General features: G+C 37.2%; 1 protein-coding gene across 3 annotated transcripts in view; it reads right to left on the reverse strand.

Moving 5' to 3' along the window:
• CTNNA2 (catenin alpha 2) overlaps positions 1–23,526 on the reverse strand; it is a 459,260-nt gene that overhangs the window by 10,198 nt on the left and 425,536 nt on the right. Inside the window, exons 15-17 of one of the 3 annotated variants that reach the window (XM_075708704.1) lie at positions 22,411–22,516; positions 19,273–19,407; positions 6,473–6,616 (exon numbers count right to left, since the gene is read on the reverse strand). In XM_075708704.1, coding sequence (XP_075564819.1) covers positions 6,473–6,616; positions 19,273–19,407; positions 22,411–22,516 — 385 coding nt within the window. The remainder of the gene's footprint in view (positions 1–6,472; positions 6,617–19,272; positions 19,408–22,410; positions 22,517–23,526) is intronic. The other 2 variants (XM_075708705.1, XM_075708706.1) reach the window with 2 other exon arrangements.

The raw sequence follows: 23,526 nt of genomic DNA on the forward strand, positions 1-23,526 counted from the left end.
AGATAAAGGGCTTGATCATTCAAGATATTGATCACCTCTGAGGTGCTAAAAGGCTTTTACTTCCTTGGAGCTGAGGGTCCTCACAGTGTTGCTCAACTCAGTCGGTGGAAACATTCCTTTCTCTGATTCCCTGAGCACTTTTCAGGACTTTACAACAGTATGCAATGAAATAAAGAAACAAAACTGAATCTCCACAGTAGTCTTCAAGAGACACCCCCATTTCAGCTTTTCAGAAAAGTCCCAGCACTGACAGAGCTAGCTTAATAATATATGGCAAATAATTTCTGGAGGAAATTCTAACATTTTATTCCAAATACAATATTCACAATTAACTGTTCTATTTGTTTGACCAACTCAATCAACTGTTAAATAACATTCAGTAAGTGTTCCTTACTAGCAGGTTTTTTCCCTCGTCAATTACTGCATATACAATTTGTGAATGCATTTGTTCATTACCTTTTTAAGTTTAGCTAACACTGAATGTTATTAAAAAACAGCAAAAGAGGTAAGAATTACTGGAGACTGCAAACAAATGAAACCAGAACAAACCAGAAACAATTGTAAAGGCTGTTGCAGTTCACGAGGAAAGAACAAGCAAAGTTGACAGCAAATTAAGGATAAATTGGAATAAGTAAAATCTTGCTCTGAATTGTAAAGGCTTGTTTTTATTACTTGCATCTTATTATGCAAATATTCATCTAATCATAGAATACTTTATGATGAAAAGAACCTTTTGAGGTCATCTAGTCCGATGCACTGTTCAAATCAAATTGAATTAGATTAGGTTGTTCAGGATTTTGCTCAAATTCAGAGTATCTCCAAGGATGGATAGTCTCCCACATCTCTGGACTAGAGACTTCCACCCTGCACTTGAATTTGACTACCTTCAGGGTAAAACTTCTTTCCTTATAGCTAATTGGAATTTCCCATGTTTAAACTTGTGTTTGTTCCCCTTTTCCTGTCACTATGCACCTCTGACAAGCCTGGATATGGCTATTCTAGATACTCCTGTTAGGTGGCTGTAGACAATATCTTCCCTTAGCCTTCTCTTCTGTATACATGTGAAAATACCTAAAAGAGTAGTGTAGGTGATGGTGATCTCATTTCCACTATTACAAGAGCAAGTGTTTTATCCAAAGGGAAAAACCGAGTAACTGCAGAAGGAAGGAAAAATATCAGCAAGTATTGACAAATATTTAAGAGCTCATTCAGGTTGGTAAAGTCCTGTACTACTCTCTTCAGAAAATATTTGTGGTAGGAAATCCTGATTTACTTGGTCTCTGTTTTCTTTTGAGATTCAGTACTTTAGATAGCATTTTTTCCTGAACAACAAATGCAGAAGCACTTATAGCCTCAGTGATTCACATAACCCAAACAGTTTCTGTGCTTTTCACCTCAGGACAATCTTCCCTACACAAAAACAAATTAATTCAACCACATCTCCAATTCTTCCCTCTAATCCAGAATTTATGTAAAGGAGATGGGGGTATAAATTCAGCTGTTATTTAGAAGAATGGTGAAATGAAAAAAATTGCACAGGCTCTTTTCTTATAAAGCTCTTACTTAATTTAAATATAGTACATTAGTCATGATTATCTATGGACTTGCCTGCACTTATTTGGCATCAGAAAAATTGGGACTGAAAGTCTTTTAATATTAGTCAGGATCCAAGAGCTGTTCATAGCTGGTGGAACTAGAACCCCCAGGAGCATTTTTTTCTGCTGTCTGTGATTGAACAATTTCACTAGGAATGCAGGCAAGAAAAATAGGGCTGCTCATAAAAACTATTGAGACTACGTGTTTAGCAACCTAGGCAAGGTTTTCAAAGTTTCCATTTCTATAAATGAAGTCTTATCCTGCACTCATCCTCATCCTACCTAACTCCAGGTGCTGGACCAAGGCATTCCAGACTACTTCTGTCCTTGGTGGAGAAGAACAGGAACCATGGAGCACTTGAGATCTTTCACAGGTTCATTTTCTATGGAGATGGGCCAGAGTACCTCACCTTTTTAATTACATTTAGAGATCCTAAATTGCATTAGAATCCTAAAGATCGTACAGTGAATCTGGGCACCGATTGTCAACATCTGCCAAAAAATATCCTTGGACTTGACCCAGTAGTCCAAGAATTCAATCAAACTTAATGAATATTTTTGAGATTGTTTTCCTTAATTCTTCTCTTTTGCTCCCCAAAAGCATCAAATGGGGGAAAACCACATACTACAAAACGTATCAGTCCCTCCAGCCTATAGAAACTAATGAGATTGGGACCCCAAGAGAGCTACTTTATATAGATAAATGCTCCTTACAAAACAATTGAAATATTTCTGTTCAGATAAAATCAGGCAGTTTCCTTTCTCCAGCAGCTAAGTTCACAGAAAGTTTACATCACTTACATATGAATATATGCCCTCAAAAGAACCCCAAGGCTAAACCCCCTGACTCTGTGCTTGTCTGAATACATGGTTTAATTCACCTGCCCATGCCTCTGTCTTTTTTTTTTTTTTTTTTTGTGATGTTACTAATCTAACCAGTTATCAGCATCTACCTGAAACAACAATATCTGCTCTCCAGAAATGGCTATTGATCTCTGCTAATTAGAAAGGAAGCCTGGAGTGAATATCTCAGATGCAGATGTTTACACTTGGCTAGATGAATCACTCTCGACCTAGTAATCGAGACAATAGTCAAAAACTCTTCATAATTCAAGCAAAATCTTTCTGAATAATGAAATACTCAGTTTTCATTACACCATAGACCTAGTCTCATCTTCTGCACAACTTGAGTGGGGTAGCCTCCCCCTGTTACTGCAAGGTTTCTTTCCAATTCTATCATTTTCAAACCGTACTTCTTAACTACAGTGAACTTTCTCCTGGTTCTATTTGTTTAATTTGTATTTGGCCATCCAAAGTGGAAACTGGAATATGGAATGGAAGGCAGAGAAATGCTGGTCTTGAAAATTATCTGAGTCTTGGAGAAGAATGTAGTGCTTGAAACTCATCATGATTCTACAGATCTTTTCTGCCTTGAGTGTGGCTCAGCATTTTCATTTGCAGAAGGGAAACAACAACAATATTTGCTTCTGTTTCCAATTTTACGAGAGTACACCATCGTGTTTGCTTTGAGACACTCAGAAGGGACTGATAAAAATCCAAAGGCTTATGATTGAACAGAATCATATTTAATGTCTTTGAGATGCAACTGTCCCAGAAACAGAAAGTCCGGGGTGTTAAGGCAGTCCTCGTTTCCTCGAACCACTACACTCAGTCCAAGTGCTATTGAGCATTTTGTTGACAATTCAAATGAGCTGAGGTCGAAGTTTAAAAGGATTGCAATTTAAATCAACACGGAGAGTCCTCTAGAATGCTGCGCGCTATCATTGTGACTTCTTTGGCTTAAACAAGGTTAAAACAAAAGTAATTCAATTTGAGTCAACGGTGTTATACCAGCCTAAAACTGCAGTAAGAGAGGGCAGGGTGATGAGCATCTATCTGCCAGCTGACACGGTTTGCGAACAGATGGTGCAATTCATAGCTCTCCTTCACTTCTCATATAGAAAAAGAAGAATATAAGAACCAACCCACAAAGTTTTAATTCAACTTGTAAGAGAAATCGGCGTGGCAAATAGAGAATATTTTGGAATTTTACATAGCTATCTTAATCATACTGAAAAAATGTTTGATCCCTATATATGATCTTACATCATTAAAGTATTACTCACACCTTGCCAGCATGACTGAGGAACAAATCTGTAATTTAAATGCTGACCTGCTTAAATATAAAGGTATAAATATACTAGTTACTGGGTTTGCTTTGAGTCAGGAATACACAATGTGCTTGCAAACATAAAACAACACAATTTTTAAGAATGCCTTAAAGTAACTTTCAGTTTGAAAAAAACTTACGAAGATTTAACTCATTTAAATTAGCATATACTGGAACAACTTGCTCAGATATTTGCTTTCAAAAGTTTTCATAGTACATACTAAATAAAATCAGCTGAACTCTAGGCCTTATTATGTTTTACTTTAATTTATGTACATGTAAATAATATACAGTTAAAAGAAACATCGCAATTGACTGAATACACATTCAAGCCAAAGCTGTAAAATACAGGAAGCTGTGCACTTTAGATGTGTTAATTTTTTTTTTAATAATAGGTGCCAGTAAAATAATTTAACAGGGGAATTAGCTCACTAAATGTAAAATTAGGCTATTTATTCTCCCAGTGTTAGGTTGCTCAGGCAAACCCACATCCTGGGGTTGCATGGACAAAAATTTATTAGATTTGGCACAGGAAGATTCCAGGTTAATTATTGCAACAGCTTATGTCATTTTGAATATCATTCCCTCTAAAACTGCCCCCCCGCCATAAGTCAGTCAACTGCTGATTTTCTTATCTTACAAGATAAATGTAGAGAGCAAATTTCTCTGGATTTAAAGTAATCCACTGACATCTCTGTTCCATAATACACCCTCAGTGCTGATCAGTATCTCTAATTCACCTTAATTACTTAATGATACCAATTCTGATTTCCTGTTCCCAATACATATATCACTGTTGAAAAGAATTTCCCTCTCTATGCCACCAAAATGCTTTTGTATCATTGAAGTGAGATTTGGGTCACTGTACAGTTGGTCCTTATGTTTTACCTATTCTGTGCAAAAATTAAAGTCTCCTGCATTATGCAAGAATAATTATGTGCAAAACTAATTTTGTAAATTCATCAGCAAAGGATGTGCTTAGGATCTAAATTAAATTTTACCTCAAAGCACTTGCCTCTGAAAAGAAGAAACCTCAAACTGCCTTTAACAACAACAATTCCTATAAAGTTTTCCCAGCAAAAGAGATTGACTAACCTGCTTTTCCTTTCCTACTTAAAAGAATAAAGTTTTCTAGGGAAGTTCTTGGCTTTGCAAAGGAAGATTTGGAGACTTCAATGTTTGGTTCACTAGAGGAATAAGCAGTAGTAATAAAACTCCTTGCACTCATTATTCAAATCTAGAAAAGCTACCACCTCTCAGGAAGCCAATTTTTATATTCTTTATCCTTATTTTTCTCTCTGGCAGAAAGGGAAACAGCCATTAGTGAAAGTTTTGGTAGCTTTGTAAACAAGACTCATCCTCCCAGAGTTTCATTCAGATTGATACAAAGGGCATCACTGAGTCATCAGGGAGGAATATCTATCCATCACTGCTGACCAGTCCCCAATACATGCCAGTGACCAGAAGATGGAAGGCTCTGCATCCTATACCCAATTCCTCAAAGCCACCTAGTCACCTGAAAATAGAAGTATTTCATCAATCAGACTACGGACCACCTCTGTTGTAAAGGTTGTGATTGCACTCTCTTTGCCTTTGATTTATAGAGTATGCATTGCTGCTTTTAGTGCCTTTCACTGAGATACAACAAGACCCCACATGCAGCTGGTAAAGAGCTTTAAATGAACAAGAACAGCAAGATTTGCAGTATCCCTACGGGTCAAAATCTTCATATGATCCTCCTTCTGCCCTTTAGTATGAGAACTCTGACATCTTGACAGCTTTAATAGACACCCAAGAGGCAAAATGAGAGGAAGATCTTCGTGGTCCATCCTGTCTTTTTTAAAATGCTGAGGGATATTCAAACAGTGAAGCAGTAATACTTTGAAGCAAGGGAAATAGGTAACAAGACAATGCTTTAAAGTAAAATAGTAATGTATAGGTAGTGACACAAGAAAAACACCAAGAAATTCAGTTAGCAATTTCCCTGCCCATCTCAAGTTCTTACCACAGAAAAATATCAAATGGTTTGATTTATAATTTCAGAGGGTAAATCTCAGTTACATCTCCTGGGATTTGATTTCCTACTTAATTTCACGTCTTCCACAATTAACTTTTGAATTTTATTTCATCTATAAAATAGTTCATACAATTGACCTATTATCAATACATAGTTTCATAAACATTCTGGATAAAGCAAATAAAAATAGTAACAGAGCATATAGAAAACAGAAATCCTGTCCTGTATCAACAGGCATTATTCACAGTTAAAAATGATAAATATATAAATAACACCATCTATCTTTAATCACAAAGTACTTCAGAAAAATGATGGCCCAACACTACTGTAATTAAATTAATGGAATTTTAGCAAGTGAGTTCAAAGGGACCAGAGTCTGCCTTTTCACAATGCAACACAAACACTGAAGGATCGGTTTAACCACCGGCAAATGGACCATCTCTGCAAAGAAACGTCATCATTGTTTTACAGACGACATTAACTCTAGGACTTTAGAACAGTAAAGAAATTATTTTTCGCAGGTGACTAAAACAACACATGCAATTCATTCGGTGAGCCCTATGGTTAATCTAAAAAAAAGAAAAAAAAAAAAAAGCTAACAAAAAAATCCCCCATTCTCATGTCTTTTCCCTCCACCCCCAGATCTATAGATAAGAGTTAAAGATATAGATGAGACAGAAGATTACTCACCGTCGAAGAGTCACTGCTTCCGGTCTCAAGCGTAGCTCCCTCAGCACAGGTGGGTGGGTGGGTAGAAAGTTGACTAGCCCTGCCCCCATCTATGACATCACACTCTACCTCATAAAAGGTAGTGAAAGTGCTCTGAACTCCAGTCTGATTTCCGAGAGATACAGAAAAGAGATAGTGAGAGAGAGAGCAAGAGAAATATTGTGCCGTAGTGTAGAGGTGAGGAGGGAGGAAAACGTGTGCTGAAGGAGCTATGCTTGGTCAAGGAAACAGGGACTCTTCCACGATGAGTAACCCCGCTGTCTGGTGGTTCCTCTCACTTGCTCCCGTAGCACAGGTTAAGCATGCAAGCCCTACAGGGCTTGCTTATTGGGAAAGGGGATACATTTTGGCACCTTTTGATGAAAAACAGAGAGGACAGAAAGCTCTATCCCCTTTAAAAGCTGATTGCCATCAGATCAGGCATGAATTTGATTGACAGACTTCTGAGTAGCGTTATTTTGCATATGGTTTTGAACAGCTGAACTGCACAAAAACATAAACACTGATGCAAGCAGCTGAAATTCCAGTGACTACAACTGGAACTACACTTGTGTCCACTGGTGCTAAATAAACATTACACAATCCAGCCCTCTGGGCTGACCCTTGAGTAGGGTAGGCCACCTAAACCACTATGTGAAGGAGGACAGGAAAGAACTATGTTTTTCTCGCATTGAAAATGAGAACTGACAAACTGTGCTGAAAGAACAAGTGAGGGAAGCATAACAATTCTGGGCATACATTTATTTACAGAGCACACTTTAAAGTTCCAGAAATTATCAACAAAATTGCAAAAAGGTGATGCTTCTAAACACTGTACATTTTTAGACAATGACAACCTTACAGGCTGAAGCACATTTTTTCAAAAAACTTCCCAAGAACTGGAGGGCTTAAAATGGGATATTCATTCTAATTTATTGTAAATGGAATTTTTATCATCCAAATTCTGGAAAAGCAGGTTCAAGAGTAAACATAATTGCTTATATTATCCACTGGGATTTTCTTAATAACCTAGCTGTATACTAAAATTGAAAAAAATAGTACATGCTGCTAAACCTAACTCCATTAAATAAAATTGCTCAGAGAATGGGGGACCATTCAATGCTAGTAAAGAGTGCTAGCATAAGATCCTGCCTTTTGGAAGATGAAATATGAATGCTCCTTAAATCTCTTTTAAGGGTATGTATTATAAGCACACAGAGTTAATATTGATGTTTTCCCTTAAGCTTTTTGTTGCTACAAGGATCATGTAAATTGCAATCTAATCATGATTATTTTTTCAGTCTTAGTAATGATTAACGTGTATTCCCTGCTCTGTTTGTGTGCTCTTTGTTTTTCTGTCCTTTCCTTCTATTGAAAAAAGAAAGTGTGTGACTAATGTCTAGTACCAGTCACTTCAACTAACAACAGAAGTCAAGTATTTTTCTTCTTAACCTTCAAAACTTTTATCATAATCTAATCCTGCAGTATCTGCAGATGCTACTTCAAACCAGTGTATTTGTGGATTTACAAACTCAACAAATCAGCTAGTCCAGTTGACTAAATGAAGAGCTGTTATGACTGTTAGAGATGATATATAAGTTCAGGAACACAATGCAAAACTAGGCTGCATCTGAGTAATGCAACGTGATGATAGTGCTGTGAATTTCAGTTCATAATTGAAATAAACATATGTCTGATTTCTCATTACACCGTCTTGATTTCAAGTTGTTTGCATGTATGAAGACAGAGAGGAGGAAAAACACCTCTGGCGCCCTGTATTGCATCTGCTCCTTATTAACGTGTATGTCTACTAGTCTGCCAAAGAGAAAAGAAAAATTGAACTTTTAAAGGCTTTTATGGTAAAAAGTACCAAGTAGAATTCAGTTAATTCATAACTTAGGTAACCTATGACTTGACTATTGCACCACAGTTGTTTTTGCCAAATAAAGTAGGAATATATTTCAAACTTGTGACCACCAGACATTATGAAGCCTAAGCAAGCTTGCTCATTCTGATAACGAGAAGGGTGTTCAGAGGATAAGCCCTCAAATATGAGAAATATTACACTTGTAGTAGCAGTTCTGAGATCTTCTAAAAAGAAATAAATTGTCTTTTATTGGAATAGAAACATATGGAAGGAGCACAATTAAATTCTGGAAGACTGAGTATGGCCAAGAACATTCTCCAGTAACAACACAAGATGAGAAATATGGTAGATTCCATCATGAAAATGTGATATAAACAGTTCAATAGATCAGGTAGCAGATAATACCCCAGATGGTATTTTGGGGCTAGCAGTGCTCAAATCTGAAATCTTGTTTTGACCTGCTTAGTATGATATCTGTAGTTGATAAAGAGAAAACTAAGGGAAGAGCAAAAAAGATAAGACTGATTTGTGAACATATACTAGAACACATTACTTGTCTAAACAGTGAACAAAAGTAGAGAAAGAATATACCTAACTGAAAACATTTTAGAAATGTATATACATTCAAGAAAGGAGGGAAATCTTCCAAGTGTTCCAAGGAATACAACTATGATTAATTAAATGAATGCATGGAAATGCAAAGAGACAGTAAATGAAGACTTTAATAATTTTCTTAAGGGACTTAAGTTAAGCCTAATAAGCATAAGAAAACTATGTGAATGCTGATCAAGTCATTGATTTAAGCACTTGCACCCAGGCACTAGAAATCAAGTTAAAAATGGGTCCATGTTCAGGTTGACATCAAAGATTTGTCAGAAAAAAAGAAAAGTGCTTGTCTTCTTGCTTAATAAGACGGACAGATGATGGGGAATGGACAGGCACCACTAAGGTACCGGTGGCTGCTGTCTATAAAGTTTGAATACAGCAAGACTGTGAAAAGCTGAAGAGTACCAACTGCACAGAAATATTATATGTACTACTGGTATACCTACAGAAGGCAAAAATGGATATATTTTAAGAAATTGAAACAACAGCTTGAAAAGACCATGTAAAAATATCAAGCTGACACATATAAAAGTTTGAGACCTTAACACAGACACACCTCTGACCCAAAGATGTCCCATTGCTGTAGTGGATCAGCTTGATGGATGAATGGAAAAACCTTTTTTGTTCATTGTCTGTCACAGCTGAGGAATGATGAAATATGTAACATCCCATCTGAGACTGAGTGAAGCTGTAACTTCTCTAATTTTTTGACAATGGGAATGTTGAATCTAGTTGCAGATATAAAAAGGATGAAAATGTTTCTGCAGTCTTTTGGATTGGATATTAATGCTCTAATCCAGTTTTATAGGGCTCTAATTTGGTCTTTGATGAGATTTAGGAAAATCACTTGTATGTTTTCTCTCATTCTCTAGTGATACTATTACCTACCTGGTAGCCTAGTTCACATGGTATTTTGATGATGTGTTAGTTAAAATTAGAAAGAATTGATGTTAAAAGAAAGCATTTGAGAATATCTAACAGTAAGAGGTTAGGATGGATTTTTCTGACACTGGATAGTTTTTTACTTTGACTCCATATCAATGTCCTGAATACATTATACAAAACAAACCCTTTTTGTTGATGCAGCTGCTTATTAATTATGTAAGATTAATGATGTCATGTGAGAACAAACATATTTTTCCCTTGCTCCTGTGAGGTTCATAAATAATAATAGTAATAATAATATGTTCCAGGTGTGGAAGAAAATATTTCAGAGGCCAAAGATATAAGGCAACTTTTAACCTTCCTCGCTCAGTTTGATCTCTTCCTAAAGGCTATTATGACCTCCTACATTTAATGGAAATACATTCCCATTGTGACTTTTATTAAATGCTTTGTTTTAAGCTGTTTTGTTCAGTATTTGCAATTGAACCTGCTCAGGCTGGGAAGACTTGTAATGTTTTCCCTTGAGGGTATGTCTTCTTGTCTGTGAGTGCTTCTATGTGTGTATTACTCATCTGCAACTCAGGTTGTCAAGAACTATAATTAAAGTAAAAGAAATTGATGAGTCTGAACTGAAGTTGTTATTCTTTTAATATCTGCAAAAGCAACATCTGATAGTACTTTCAGAAGTGAGATCAAGTCTCACCACTACCCAAATCAGGAAGTTAAATAATTGCAAGAGATAAAAGATGTACTTCTGTATAAGAAAAACAGTCCAAAATCTCCTATTGTGTGTTAAATCTGTCATTATGTAAATTCAGTTCTCCATAACTCCACGTGCAAGAAATGCATATTTAAAGCCTCAGGATGTACCTGAGAATGCTCTAGGGGAAAGGAATTCTTATTTAATACAAAATAGCGAAGCTTGGTCCCAAACCACCTCCTTTAAAGGTAGTAAGACAGGAAAAGCAGTGAACATGAGATAGCACAGAAGTCCGTCCTTTCTGTACAGTAATTTTTATAGGAATAATCCTTTAGGACCATACCCTAGGGTATGTTAGAATGGTCTCTAGGCCTTGCTAATTATTGCAGGACTGGTGCAGTTTGTGTATCAGAAAGTCATAATATTCCCCTTTTCTTCCCATCTCATTCAGCATGGCTTGGAACAGGAAAACAAGCTGGACTGAAGCCATAACTGCCGTAGCAGGCGAGCTTTGGATTTTAGAGTGGTTACTATTTTAAAAAAAAATGCAGTATGTAATGAAACATATACATTAATACTTCCTCCAATTCTCTAATCTTTTCCTATGATCATATTTCTTTCAAGCCTCAATCTTGAATCCATAACACTTTGCTTTGTTCTCATGGAATTAAATGGCTTAGCATTATTTGGTATCAGAAATGCTTTGCTTTGCAGAAAACTCTTCTAATGAGAAATTCCAATAAATGTAATCTTCAGAAATTCATGAATAATTGTTACCTGATAAAGCACAAGAGAATGTTCCCGGTAGCCAAAATGCTTCTTAATAAGGATAAAAGTCTGACCTGTCTAAATTTTAACCTACTAAATGTAGACATATAGATGGTGTGCGTGCTTCTTGTCTCTATGAATATATTCTAACAAAGACAAGTGCAGTGTGATTTTGCTTTGCAGATGAAATTCTAGATAATATCTTTCCATTTATGTAGGATATATTGTTTCATATTTATGTGTATATGTGTTTACATGTGCATTTATATACAATGAGATATTTTCTTAGTCCTGAAAAATAGCCTTATACCAAAACACTGTAGCTTCAAAAGAACTGAGATTATTTCACAAAAAATATTTTCTTGTTGAATTTTCAGTTATGTCTTAAGCTTCATTCATCTACTTTTCCTTACATAATGTAAACTCTGCCTACCACTAGTCCACCTTCACTCAGCTGCCTTGAGTAACTAACCATAACACTAATAAAAATAAATTAACCTTTCCAAAGTCTTCAGTGCTATTCTTTACACAGCTCATACTTATGCTCCGCCAGATGCCCAAAGCTCAGGGTATATACTATTGTCCAATCCAGCAACAGTTTTAAAGGCAAAATCTTGTGAACTCACAGGCATGGAAATAAGATCCTGTGGGATCTTTCACTTAGCTGAATCAAAACACCGTACAGATATCACTTGAAAGAGACCTCTGGAGGTCTCTTGTACAACTTTTGACCTGAAATGAGTTGATTACCAACATTAGATCCACTCAGCTGCTGGATTGTCTGCCTGGGCTTGAACCCCTCCAAGGATGCCAACTGCATAAATTCTCGGGGCTCCTGGTCTGCACAGCCTTTACCGGGAAGCAATAGGTAAGCTTCATCTAATGAACTAAATCTTTATTATTGTTACGTATTTGGAAGAGGTATTGTAAATGGCTTTAAAGCCACTATAGATACATCCATTTATGTCTTTGTTTTTCTGTTTGTCTTTGAGCTGTTTCATAGGATAATTAAGAATTCTTCACTGTTTTAACTATCAGAAAGCCCTAAGACTGTATTTCCATAAAATACGTCATATATAACGAACATACAACATGAGGGATATTATCAGCATTCATTTTGATTAACCTGCATAACTCACCGATGCCTTTATCCTTTAGGAGCAGTAAATTGACTCAGTGTCAGGATGATAAATTTTTTATGTTACCACATAGAATCACAGAATCATAGAATAGTTTACGTTGGAAGGGACCTTTAAAGGTCATCTAGTCCAAGCCCCCTGCAATGAGCAGGGACATCTTCAACTCGATCAGGTTGCTCAGAGCCCCGTCCAACCTGACCTGGGATGTTTCCAGGGATGGGGCATCTACCACCTCTCTGGGAAACCTGTGCCAGTGTTTCACCACTCTCACTGTAAAAAATTTCTTCCTTATATCTAGTCTGAATCTATCCGCTTTTAGTTTAAAACCATTATTCCTTGTCCTATCACAATAGGCCCTGCTAAAAAGATTGTCCCCATCTTTCTTACAAGCCCCCTTTAAATACTGAAAGGCTGCAATAAGGTCTCCCCGCAGCCTTCTGTTCTCCAGGCTGAACAACCCCAACTCTCTCAGCCTGGCCTCACAGCAGAGGTGCTCCAGCCCTCGGATCATTTCATGTCCCTCCTCTGGACCAGCTCCAACAAGTCCACATCTTTCCTGTGCTGAGGGCCCCAGAGCTGGACACAGTGCCCCAGGTGAGGTCTCACCAGAGCAGCGTAGAGGGGCAGAATCCCCTCCCTCGACCTGCTGGCCACGCTGCTTTTGATGCAGCCCAGGATGGGGTTGGCTTTCTGGTCTGTGAGCGCATGTTGCCAGCTCATGTCCAGCTTTTCACCCACCAGTACCCCCAAGTCCTTCTCTGCAGGGCTGCTCTCAATCCCTTCATCCCCCAGCTTGCATTGATACAGGGGGTTGCCTCGAACCAGGTGCAGGACCCTGCACTTGGCCTTGTTGAACCTCATGAGGTTCACATGGACCCACTTGTCCAGGTCCCTCTGGATGGCATCCCGCCCCTCAGGCGTGTCAACTGCACCACTCAGCTTGGTGTCATCTGCAAACCTGCTGAGGGTGCACTCGATCCCGCTGTCTGTGTCACTGATGAAGATATTAAACGGCACTGGTTCCAGTACAGACCCCTGAGGGACTCCACTTCAGCAGGTGGTCCCTTTCTTGCACAGTGTACTGAGGGATACAGCCTGTGCCAGCAGGAATGGGAGACTCCTGTATTAGTCACAAATAGAAAAGCTCAAACAATTTGTTCCAGATAAAGGCTTATCAAAACTTGTATATTTATAAATATGGCATGATTCATATAGCCATATATTTTGGAACAGACGACACTTACTACAGCTTTATTTCACCCTCTCATACATCAATATGTCTGCATACATTCAAACACATATGCAGAGGTTACTTAAATATATCTCCAGCCCAAAAGGCACAGCTGAAACATCTCCCTGTATTTTTCAATTCTTTCATTTCTTCCAAAGCAGGTGACATGAGCTAGTTGAATATATAACGTAAATCAAGGGCTCTCACTTTCCCCACCTAGCCCCAGCCTTCCTGTCCTGGAAGCTGTCTTTTTACAGTGGTAACTTCAGAGCTGAAATAAAGACCCTAAGTTTTTATTTTCTCTCCTTGCTTGTTCTACTAGAAAAAAAGTAGAGATTATTGTGGAGTCCAGCCAATGTAATGGTCCTGACTTTAGCTCAGTCCTTTCCCACCGTTGCAATTCTTTGATTTCATATTCCTATCTTGCTTTTGGGTTGGCTTTTTCTTCCCCTAACCCTTTCGTATCTCATCTTTCAAGTTCCTTGGCTTACTTCTTTATTATTTCCGAAGTCTTCTCCTTTACCCACTGTTTTCATTCCAAGTCTCAGAACAGAACTCCTTTCCACCAAGGCTATCCTAAACAAATATCTTTCCGTGAGTCCCATCTCACATTATTTTCACAGCATTGGTACATACGAGACACTGTTCATATTTGCAAACTCCCTTTTTTACCATTCTAACTTCTTACTGTGGGTTGAAACAGTGGGTAAACATGAAAATCAACTTACAAAAATAAATCCTAAATTAAAAAAGAAAGTCACAAAAGTCAAATTATATTCTTAAGCAATTTAGTAATCATCTATAGGGTCCCTGGGTCCATCTTTCATTTCCCTTTACCAATTTGAGTCTATTCACTTGTGTTATACCCACTTGTCGTGTATTACCATAACCCAAAACCTAGCCTTGCAATGATATCAGCTTAGATATAGGCCTATATCTCTTCTTTGTGGTGTGTAACTCTTTGAGCACCCCCTGTCCAACAAAAATAAACACAGCAGTTATTTGAGAACAACTGCTTTTACCCTCAGCTCCAAGTAAATGAATCACTAGCAGACAAATCACAAAATTTCTATTAGTGCTATCTATTAATCATTAAGTACAGCTAGGTCTTAGCTCAGGTGTTTTCCACTGAAAACACTGACAGCTTGCCAGTCCAAGCAGCCCAGCCCAGAAATATCTACAAACCCTGGTCTGTCAGACTGTTTCTGTGAGTATACTTCATTTAGCATTCTTCCATTTCTGTTATAAATGAATAGTCAAACTTACTGTGTTGCTAGCTAAATAACAGAAGCAACCTTTTTGCACTCCTGAGAATCCTGAAGAAAAGGAACCCCACAGTTTTGTCAATTTGCCAACTCTCCCTTCAGCAAACTTCTTTTACCTAATGCTAAAGTCTTGCCTGATTCAGGAGGAATTAAATTGCTTTATTTACCAAACTCCAAAGCAACATTTTCTCCATACTCTTAAGCATTTTTAAATGCACAGGTTCTCTCTGATTGCCTACTTGAGAGCAAACAAACAAAAGAGAAACCCCAGAAAGGCTTTCTGATGCAGGGAAATGAAATACCACATTGGTGGCTCTTCAGGAACCGCTTATGCACAGGCTCTTAATCCAAAGTCAGTGAAAGATGGCCTTACTCGCTTTTAATAGCAGGTGAACTTCAAATTACCTGACTTTTCTTGGAGTCTATAGAATTCATAAGTAGCAACTTGGTACTTCACTGCCCATATGCACACCAACTTGCTTTTACAGCACAAGGTAGTTTAGGGTGATTCAGGCTTAAATGAAGGAAAAGTATGACCTTTCAACAATTTTGTTTTACTAGATGTAAGATCCATGGGCAGAATTACCTAGAGTTAGAAGAAGCCTGAATTTTTATCCAAATAACAAACATCATGGTTAAACCCAACTCTATTCAACAAAACAGCTATCACAAAAAGGCTATCTATCAGCATGAGCTAAGTATACATAAATGATATTTACTTCACTGAGAGTAGCATACGTTCAGCACCTTAGAGGATTCATTCCAATACAATAGTGCAACTGATTATGAAGCAAATATACATTACGTTAAATAAACTAAGGCAAGAGACAAAGAAACTTATTTTGAAGTGCTTTTAGTCTGTGATTTTATTAAAGGAGGTTGTTTATTCTTAGAGGGGCATTAGAAATTTAATATTAAAATTTAAAATTACAGAAACATATATCTGTTTATGGACCAAGGTCAAAGAGACTTTTATTAGGAACAATGATATCATCTACACAGATTAGAAATATTTTTTTAAATCTTTTGCACTTTTCTAATACTAATTCCTTTTTGCTTTTATCTAACTTCCTCCTCACACCTTTTCTTTACTTTCTTCCCTATAATCTTCTTCAAGTTTACAAGGCTCCTCACTGAAGAACAGGTATCACATAGTTTTTCCTTATTTTAATTTTCAAAACTCAATTGGAATCAGGAATTAAGAGTGTCACCTTGCAACAGAAAGGGCCAAGTCAACAGACAGTCTTAATTGGCCTTGCTCCATTGTTATTAATGAGGTTAGGCTGATGTATGCTAACTCTTAATTGCCAGATCTTAGTTATCTGGTGAAAATAATTTTGCTATCTGCATACAGGGAATTTGATGGGAAAGATCAAAGGAGAGAAAAAGCTGGGGGAAAAGAATGGAAGAAAGAAAGAGAAAACCAACAGTGAGTTCGTTCCCTTGCTGAAATAATTTACACTTCAGGAGTGTGACATTTTCTTACTTTTTGATCTGTTTTTCTATTTGCAGCAAAGTCAATGATGCCAGAAAGAACCCTTTCATATGCTATGCTAGTATCATATCAATCTATGGAGGAAAAAGCAAACAATATCAGCTTTATGCTTATTTTCAGAGATAAACCATACTGAACTACTGAATCTTGGGGGAAAAAAAGAAATAGAAGTTTCACCAAAAGATATATGGCACATTATATGTTATGTACACAGGATTTTTGAATTTGTTGCAACACATTTTTCTCTAACAGAACTGTAAGAACTGTGGGGTGGCTTTCATCTGTCTTTCAGGTTTTAATTGGGTTTATGTTTCTTTCCTTTTTACATAAATACACATATGCCCACACATAGATTCACACATACATACCAACACATTCATTTCATTTATAAATTCTGATTAATGTTCTTAATAATGCAAAAATTCAAGCAGACATTGTACTCCCTGTAATAGTCTGAATCATAACACATCTTTTGGATCAATCTGAATTATATTGTGGTTCTTTATAAACACAGTAGTAAATTACAATATTGTAATAATCATCCTGGTGCTTGGTATTTACATAAAAACACTTAAATATAGTGCATTCACATAAACTTACTTCTGTATTCATAGGTTGGGAAGCTTGAATTCTGGATTTCTATTGTACTTCTAACATTGTACTGTATGCAAGTTGCCAAATAATGGTATTTCATTTTAATGTAAATAAAATATTGTTTATTTGTAATTGGCTATCCAAGAGAAAATGAAGAAGATGATGGAAGCAGAAGCAGCAAATAGACAAGCAGATGTAGATGTGCACTTGGATACCAGATCTCTGGATAGCAAAGGAGCATACAGTACCCAGCACCTTGAAGATAAACAGCTTAGAAAACACTATCAGGAAAGTGCTGTACTAACTGTGTTATACCAGATAACAAGATAATGCTCTCAAAAAGGGATGCACAGGAGTTCAACTCTCTATATCACCTCCTGTTTAGAGCAATAGCAGAAGAAGTAAGCTCGGCAACCTTAAAATTTTCTGTATGTCAGTACTACTGAGTCTTTGGAACAGACCCAAATACTTTCTGTGGTTGAAGCTAGTTTTGCATTTGTCTGCAACTGACTGTACAAACCCAACCAAACAGAAACACAACGGTGATGAAGCCTGGTAAGCAGCAGATGCTAACAATGCCAGACTGGAAATGATGAAATCAAGCGGTTCGGCCACTTAAATTTCACAACGGATGGTGATGTTCTAGTAACGAATAGATGCTAGAGATTCACAATGGCTTATTCAGCATCCACATACACTGAATAAAGAGACTTGAAAAAGAAACACACACAACCACAAAAGCCAAGCTGGTAGAAGCACTGATTTGTGTAATTGTTATAGAGAGATGAATATGACAACTCAATGGGTATGAAAGCTGGACCCAGATGGCAGTAGGTAAGAAAAGATCATAGCATTTACTATGCAGCATAGCTGTCAGCGATACAAGGACAGATCACTACATTAATAGTAGGAAAATGGAAGAGGATCTTTTCATTGCTGTGGGAAGATCAAGGTATTAAAATTACATAGGTACATACGTCAAGAAGTGAAGACCAATTGCAGGACAGACACAGGAACGTTTAAGCAGCTCCTTTTAGGATTGCATATATGACTTCAGAATGTTTGATCCAAGAAAGCCTGGCAAATGTTTAAGACCTTCTATAGTGCTTTGCAAAAAATCAAAATGTTATGTAGTTGAGAACATTCGCTTTGACTTCTGATATGTTTGAGGAAGGCCAGTGATTTCACTGGGGAATCTTATGGATGAAATGAAGGGCACGAGTTAGTTGTCCTAACAATCTTCGTACTTGATTGGGCTTAAACAATGAAAGGGTGCTTTTTCAAAACTGCATTTGAAAACAATCTTGTTTCAAGTATCTTGGGTCTCACAAATCACCATCATTTCGAAAACACACTCAGGAGAGTGAAACATTATACATTTACATACATATGGTCTGTATTTGAGCTAGAAGATAACAAAGGTGTCATGGGGCTAATACTAGGGTGATTAGTTAAAAGAATAAAACAAGAAAATCATGAAGAGCAGCAATTGCTACTGCTTGGTTCTAGTAATCTCCCAGAGGCACAGAGTCCAACATTAGGAGAAGGAAAGAAAAAATAGTTTAAAAAAGTAGAAAACTCATTGTTTATAATATTACTGCTGCTGCAGATTCCTGTCTTTATTTCTAAAAAAGATTGTGTTTAAAAAGTTTGTAGTGTTCATTGAAAATCACTGAAATAACTGGACGGGAATTAGAGTATATAATCATTGTGCTTGCCAATAGTATTTGAAAACAGCACATGCATCAAAAATTAAAATATTTTGCTGGCCTTCCAGAGTTTTTGCTAAACCTAGTGTGCATTGGAACCTGAGTGAATGAAATCCCATTAGTCATCACCATCTCAACAATATGCACTTCATACAGAGCTGGCTTCTGCACAGAGGAACGGAATTACCGGTACTAACAAAGGAAAGAAGATTTGTAATGAGCAAATATACAAAAGCTCCAAATAATTATAAAATTTGCAGCATGGAAATGAATTTCTAGGCTACAAAATTACTTTTCTTTTGGAATAATGAAGATTTTACAAGGTTAGTATAAACAAAGGGTACTTGGAAAATCAAATCGCTCTATGCAAGTTATTGTGAGGTCTGGAATAATGGTAATAACATTTTAAAAAGCTTGCTTATGAATCACTGTATTTTTGTTTTGTACATTATTGCTATCAAAAATGCTCCCTTTCAAGTGCTACGTGGGAAACATAAATGGCTAAATACAAATACCAGCTTACCCCTGACACAATAAGTTCTCCTCCCAGGTTCTGAACTTCTGCCTTCACTTTGCTGCAGATATTGAGTTGGTGGCAGTAGAGGGCAATGCGCTGCAGATAGGCTAGCAGATCCTGTTTGCAGGCTGAGTCCGGGCACTACAGACAAAAGAAATACTTGATTAGATGTAGCTGAGTTTTTATGATTATAGGGAGGTAATCAGAGGAGACAGTGGCAATGTGTGTGTATTAGGTGGATCCATTTCGCTTCATCTTTACCTGAGATACTTGATGCAATGTGAAAATCCAACCTCTACCTTTCATTTAACTCAAGATGTACGAATTGGAACCTGAAGATGCACTGTATCTTTTTGTAAAAAGAAGAAACCTCTCTGTCAGCCACTAATGAAAGACAATGAAAATAATATGATTGCTGTGTTTGTGGGCGAGGTTCGCTTATGATATCAGTTTGTACAGAACAGAAAAATCTATTAAGCAGCCAAAAGACCAAGTTTGACCTGAAACTCCAGGTTGCCTGCTGGGTGTCCAGGTTACGATACAACACAGTTAAAGTCCAGATAAATCCAGTTCTGACTGATTACATCACTCTAATGCCAACGCTCGAGTGTCTTGCCAGCTTCCCTGGCATGTGTGCAGACCTTCAGAGGACACAGCTCTGCTTCAGACTTGGCAGAAGCCAGGCCCCTTACTGACACACTAAGGACTCAAGAGGCAGAGGTGAAGCTGCTTGGGTTTGGTATCGACAGATTTGGCAAGCTTATTAATGCATAAATACCTTAATCTGTGCCAGAAGGAAATTATTTACTAAAGTGCAAGTGACATATTACAGAGTCTCTCAGCAGATGACATCAGTATGGCAGCCCTTCTCAAGAACACAGATAAGCTGGTCCTTCTGCATGTCTAAGGGATACCTCTTCACACTAGAGGGAAAGCTATCTACAGTCCTGCACCGGTTTGGATGCTGTGCCTCTCAAAAATATTTTGATACAAATTATATTAGGTCAAACATGGTAGACTCAGTGAAGGTTTTATAATCAATGTAACTAGAAAAGGGCCAAGTACAATTTATTCATAGTCTTTGGGACTCTTCGTAGAAATAGCATCATCCCCCACAATATCAACAGCACAATAAAAGAACACTCTCATAGTTAGTATTCGAAATCTTGCCTCAAGAGAACAGGCCTCAGTAATTCAGTCCGATGAAACGTGGCTAAAAGTCTACTGCTAACGGCATGTCTCCAATAAATACTCTTTGGGGCTACCCAACAAAGTCTGACTGACAATATTCTTTGAATGTATAGCCTGAGATTCCAAATATGACTTTTTGGCATCTTACAAAGTTTATGCTCAATTTTTGTAAAATATTATCAGAGCACTTGAGCAAAAACTGATAGAATTAAACAGACACAAGTCAACAGCATCACAACCTCTGACGTGAGATGACTGCTCTAGCCTGAACAGCTAATGCTGGCAAGGAATACATTTGTGGTGAAGTAGTTGCATATACTGTCGTCTATAACCCTGAAAGCAGTCACTTTGGTTTTCTCTCTCCCTTTAGAACTAACAATAAACAAAGCTGGAGGTTCATTGTGGCTGTTAGGTTTAATCTGCTCTATACTTATGGAAATGCTATAATGCCTCTCTTTCTCATACAGATGCCATATCTTTCAGGCATGAATCCCTAAGAGACCTCTTCTCCCTACTGGTGACAATTTAATACAGAAATATTTACCCTACTCTTGAAGTCTATGAACTGAAAGAAATGAACTTTAAAGCAATACCTCTAGAGAGCTGACAAGGCTTTAAATGCAAGTACCTTGGAGCGAATGAAAATGTAAGATCTCTCTCATTGGAACAGTAATTAAAAATGCAGCTGTCCATAAAAAGTTTATATAGCATGAGTGTCTCCAAAGTTCTGTAAAGTATCATTAAAGCGCAAGCATTAAAACAAACACTTCATTCTCATAGTGATTTTACTGTTTATTATTAAAGTGTGCATGTTACAGTCTTCTGAAATTTAAAATGTGACTCAAGCCAATGCACTCTAAGCATAGCAAGTCTCTTTGTGTTTGTTTCTTTTAAATATTCCACCTCTGCAAATATTGTAGACTAGGAATTTCATCAGCTGACACGTGGATTTCTTCTTTCTTATGCTAAAATGAACAGATGCTACATTGGAAGGACTGGAATGGGTTAACTACAGGAAAAACGCTTGCTGATAATGAAGAAAACCTAAACCTCAAATTTCTGAGGTTATAGGAAAATGGACAGCTTGAGGTTTCTTGCCACTCTGGCCCATACTCTCTGGTAGGATGTGTTACACACTATTACATGCTTGCTTGAAGAAGAAAAAGAAATACTTATTTTGAAGAGAAAGACTAGAGGCAAGGAAGTTATCAGTTCCCACTTCCAGCAAAATTTCTCCTGATGACAATGAAAGGAAAGAAACTATAGAAAGTTTACATGGGAAAAAATAGTCAAATTTAATTTGCCTAAATCTAAAATTAGCTACCTAGATGCAGGATTTGAAATTCGGCTCTTGACTTTTAATATGATGCTTCTTCTTGCTCTCCAGATGGACAGATAATCCAGTCTGAAAGGGGCTGAATATAGCAAGTTCATCTTTCCACTTGTGACATGAATTTGGTAATGGGGCTGAGGACACAGACCCTAGAACATGAAGCAGGGGGCTGTAAGGGAAAGCACAGATGCAAAGCAGAAGAAAGGGAGTCAGGGAATCTTGAAAACTGTCATATCAAGGGAAATTGCTGGAAGAACAAGCTGGGAAGAATATAAGGGTTCCTAGGCATATGGCAAGGGTAGCAGAGCATCCGAGTCTCTACTGCTTTCATGACAGCAAACCTATCAGTCTAATTCTAATACAATCACCTGGGTCCAGGATGGAGGCTGTGGAACAATTCAGGCATTTCTGAAGTTTAGAGAGACTCATTTATGACTTTGCTGTACTGCAAAACCCAAGCTGACTGGTATAGAAGGAACAACTTCTATTCAATGAGTAGATCAGTATCCAGGCAGTGACTTTCAACAGGTAATTTTCTGCCAAGTAAAGATAACCTTTTCCTGCAAAAGGCAACTCATTGGTAGAGATTGCATTATATTTCTGCTTATTTTTGTGGTTACCTGATCAGCTACCGCCCGTGCCAATTTGTCCATCCTCGATCCTGCCTCTGCAATCTTCTTGGCTGCATTAATGACATCTGATGTATTCTTCAGGGGGCCTTTACCTCTGTGAAATACAATACAATTATGCACAATCTAAATAAATCATGACAGGCAACAGTTTTAGTGACCCTGTTTAGTGTTTGATTTTAAAATAGTAACACGAATGACTTCTTAATATATTACAATTTCACCTTTTAACTACTTTATAGTAGAGCTTGATTAAGAAATCGGTCTGCTATATTTCCTCTCTCTTATAAAATGCCTCACTAGCAATTTAGTCTGATGGCACCTTCAAGCACATGAGCTATATTTAATAGTATATGCATTTTTAAGTGCTCATTAAGCCAACATTCTTTCTGGAATACGCAACTATTTCAAAATTATGTTATTCCCAAGCCAGTGCTAAATGTTAAGACTGTCATGTGTAGAGCAGGAATGCCACATTTCAGAAAACCTTTTTTAGTAGATTTTTGTCAGAAAACAAAGATACGTGAAGCTTAATCCTTATGTTACACTTAAATGTTACTCTTAAAACATGTATAATTAACTGTAAGACAGATCTTTCAGTATACGTTTAAGATGATTCACAAAACTCTGATTTTAGTTATTGAAGATTCAAAAATGTACATAGACAAAAAAAGTAAAAAGTCACTGCAGACTTCTCTGAGTCTGCTTCAGACTCAAAACTTTAATCCTGTTTGTAATAATAAATTTGCTGTTGCTCCTGAGAATGGCTCAGTTGGAAGTGAGCCTATTTTCCTTTTCTTTGTTTTTTTATACTATGTGGATAAATATAGCTTCTGACAAGACTGATGGAAAATCATAGTATGATCAAACTTAGGTTTTTTTAAACTAAAAGTGAAAGCATTTTTTCTAAGCACAACATAGTACTATGTTTGCATTTTTTTCATCTATAATGCCAAGAATAACACACTGAAACATATTTCCATTTTTATCTTCTTTCTATACTTTCATTTCCACCTTAAACAGATATGGAAATACAAGTATCCCACTTCTTTTTGAACTTAAACTGTAGCAAAAATCCTTCATAGTGACCTCGTATGCTTCTAGTTT

The sequence above is a fragment of the Pelecanus crispus genome, chromosome 4 (assembly GCF_030463565.1).
Source record: "Pelecanus crispus isolate bPelCri1 chromosome 4, bPelCri1.pri, whole genome shotgun sequence".
Lineage (NCBI taxonomy): Eukaryota > Metazoa > Chordata > Aves > Pelecaniformes > Pelecanidae > Pelecanus > Pelecanus crispus.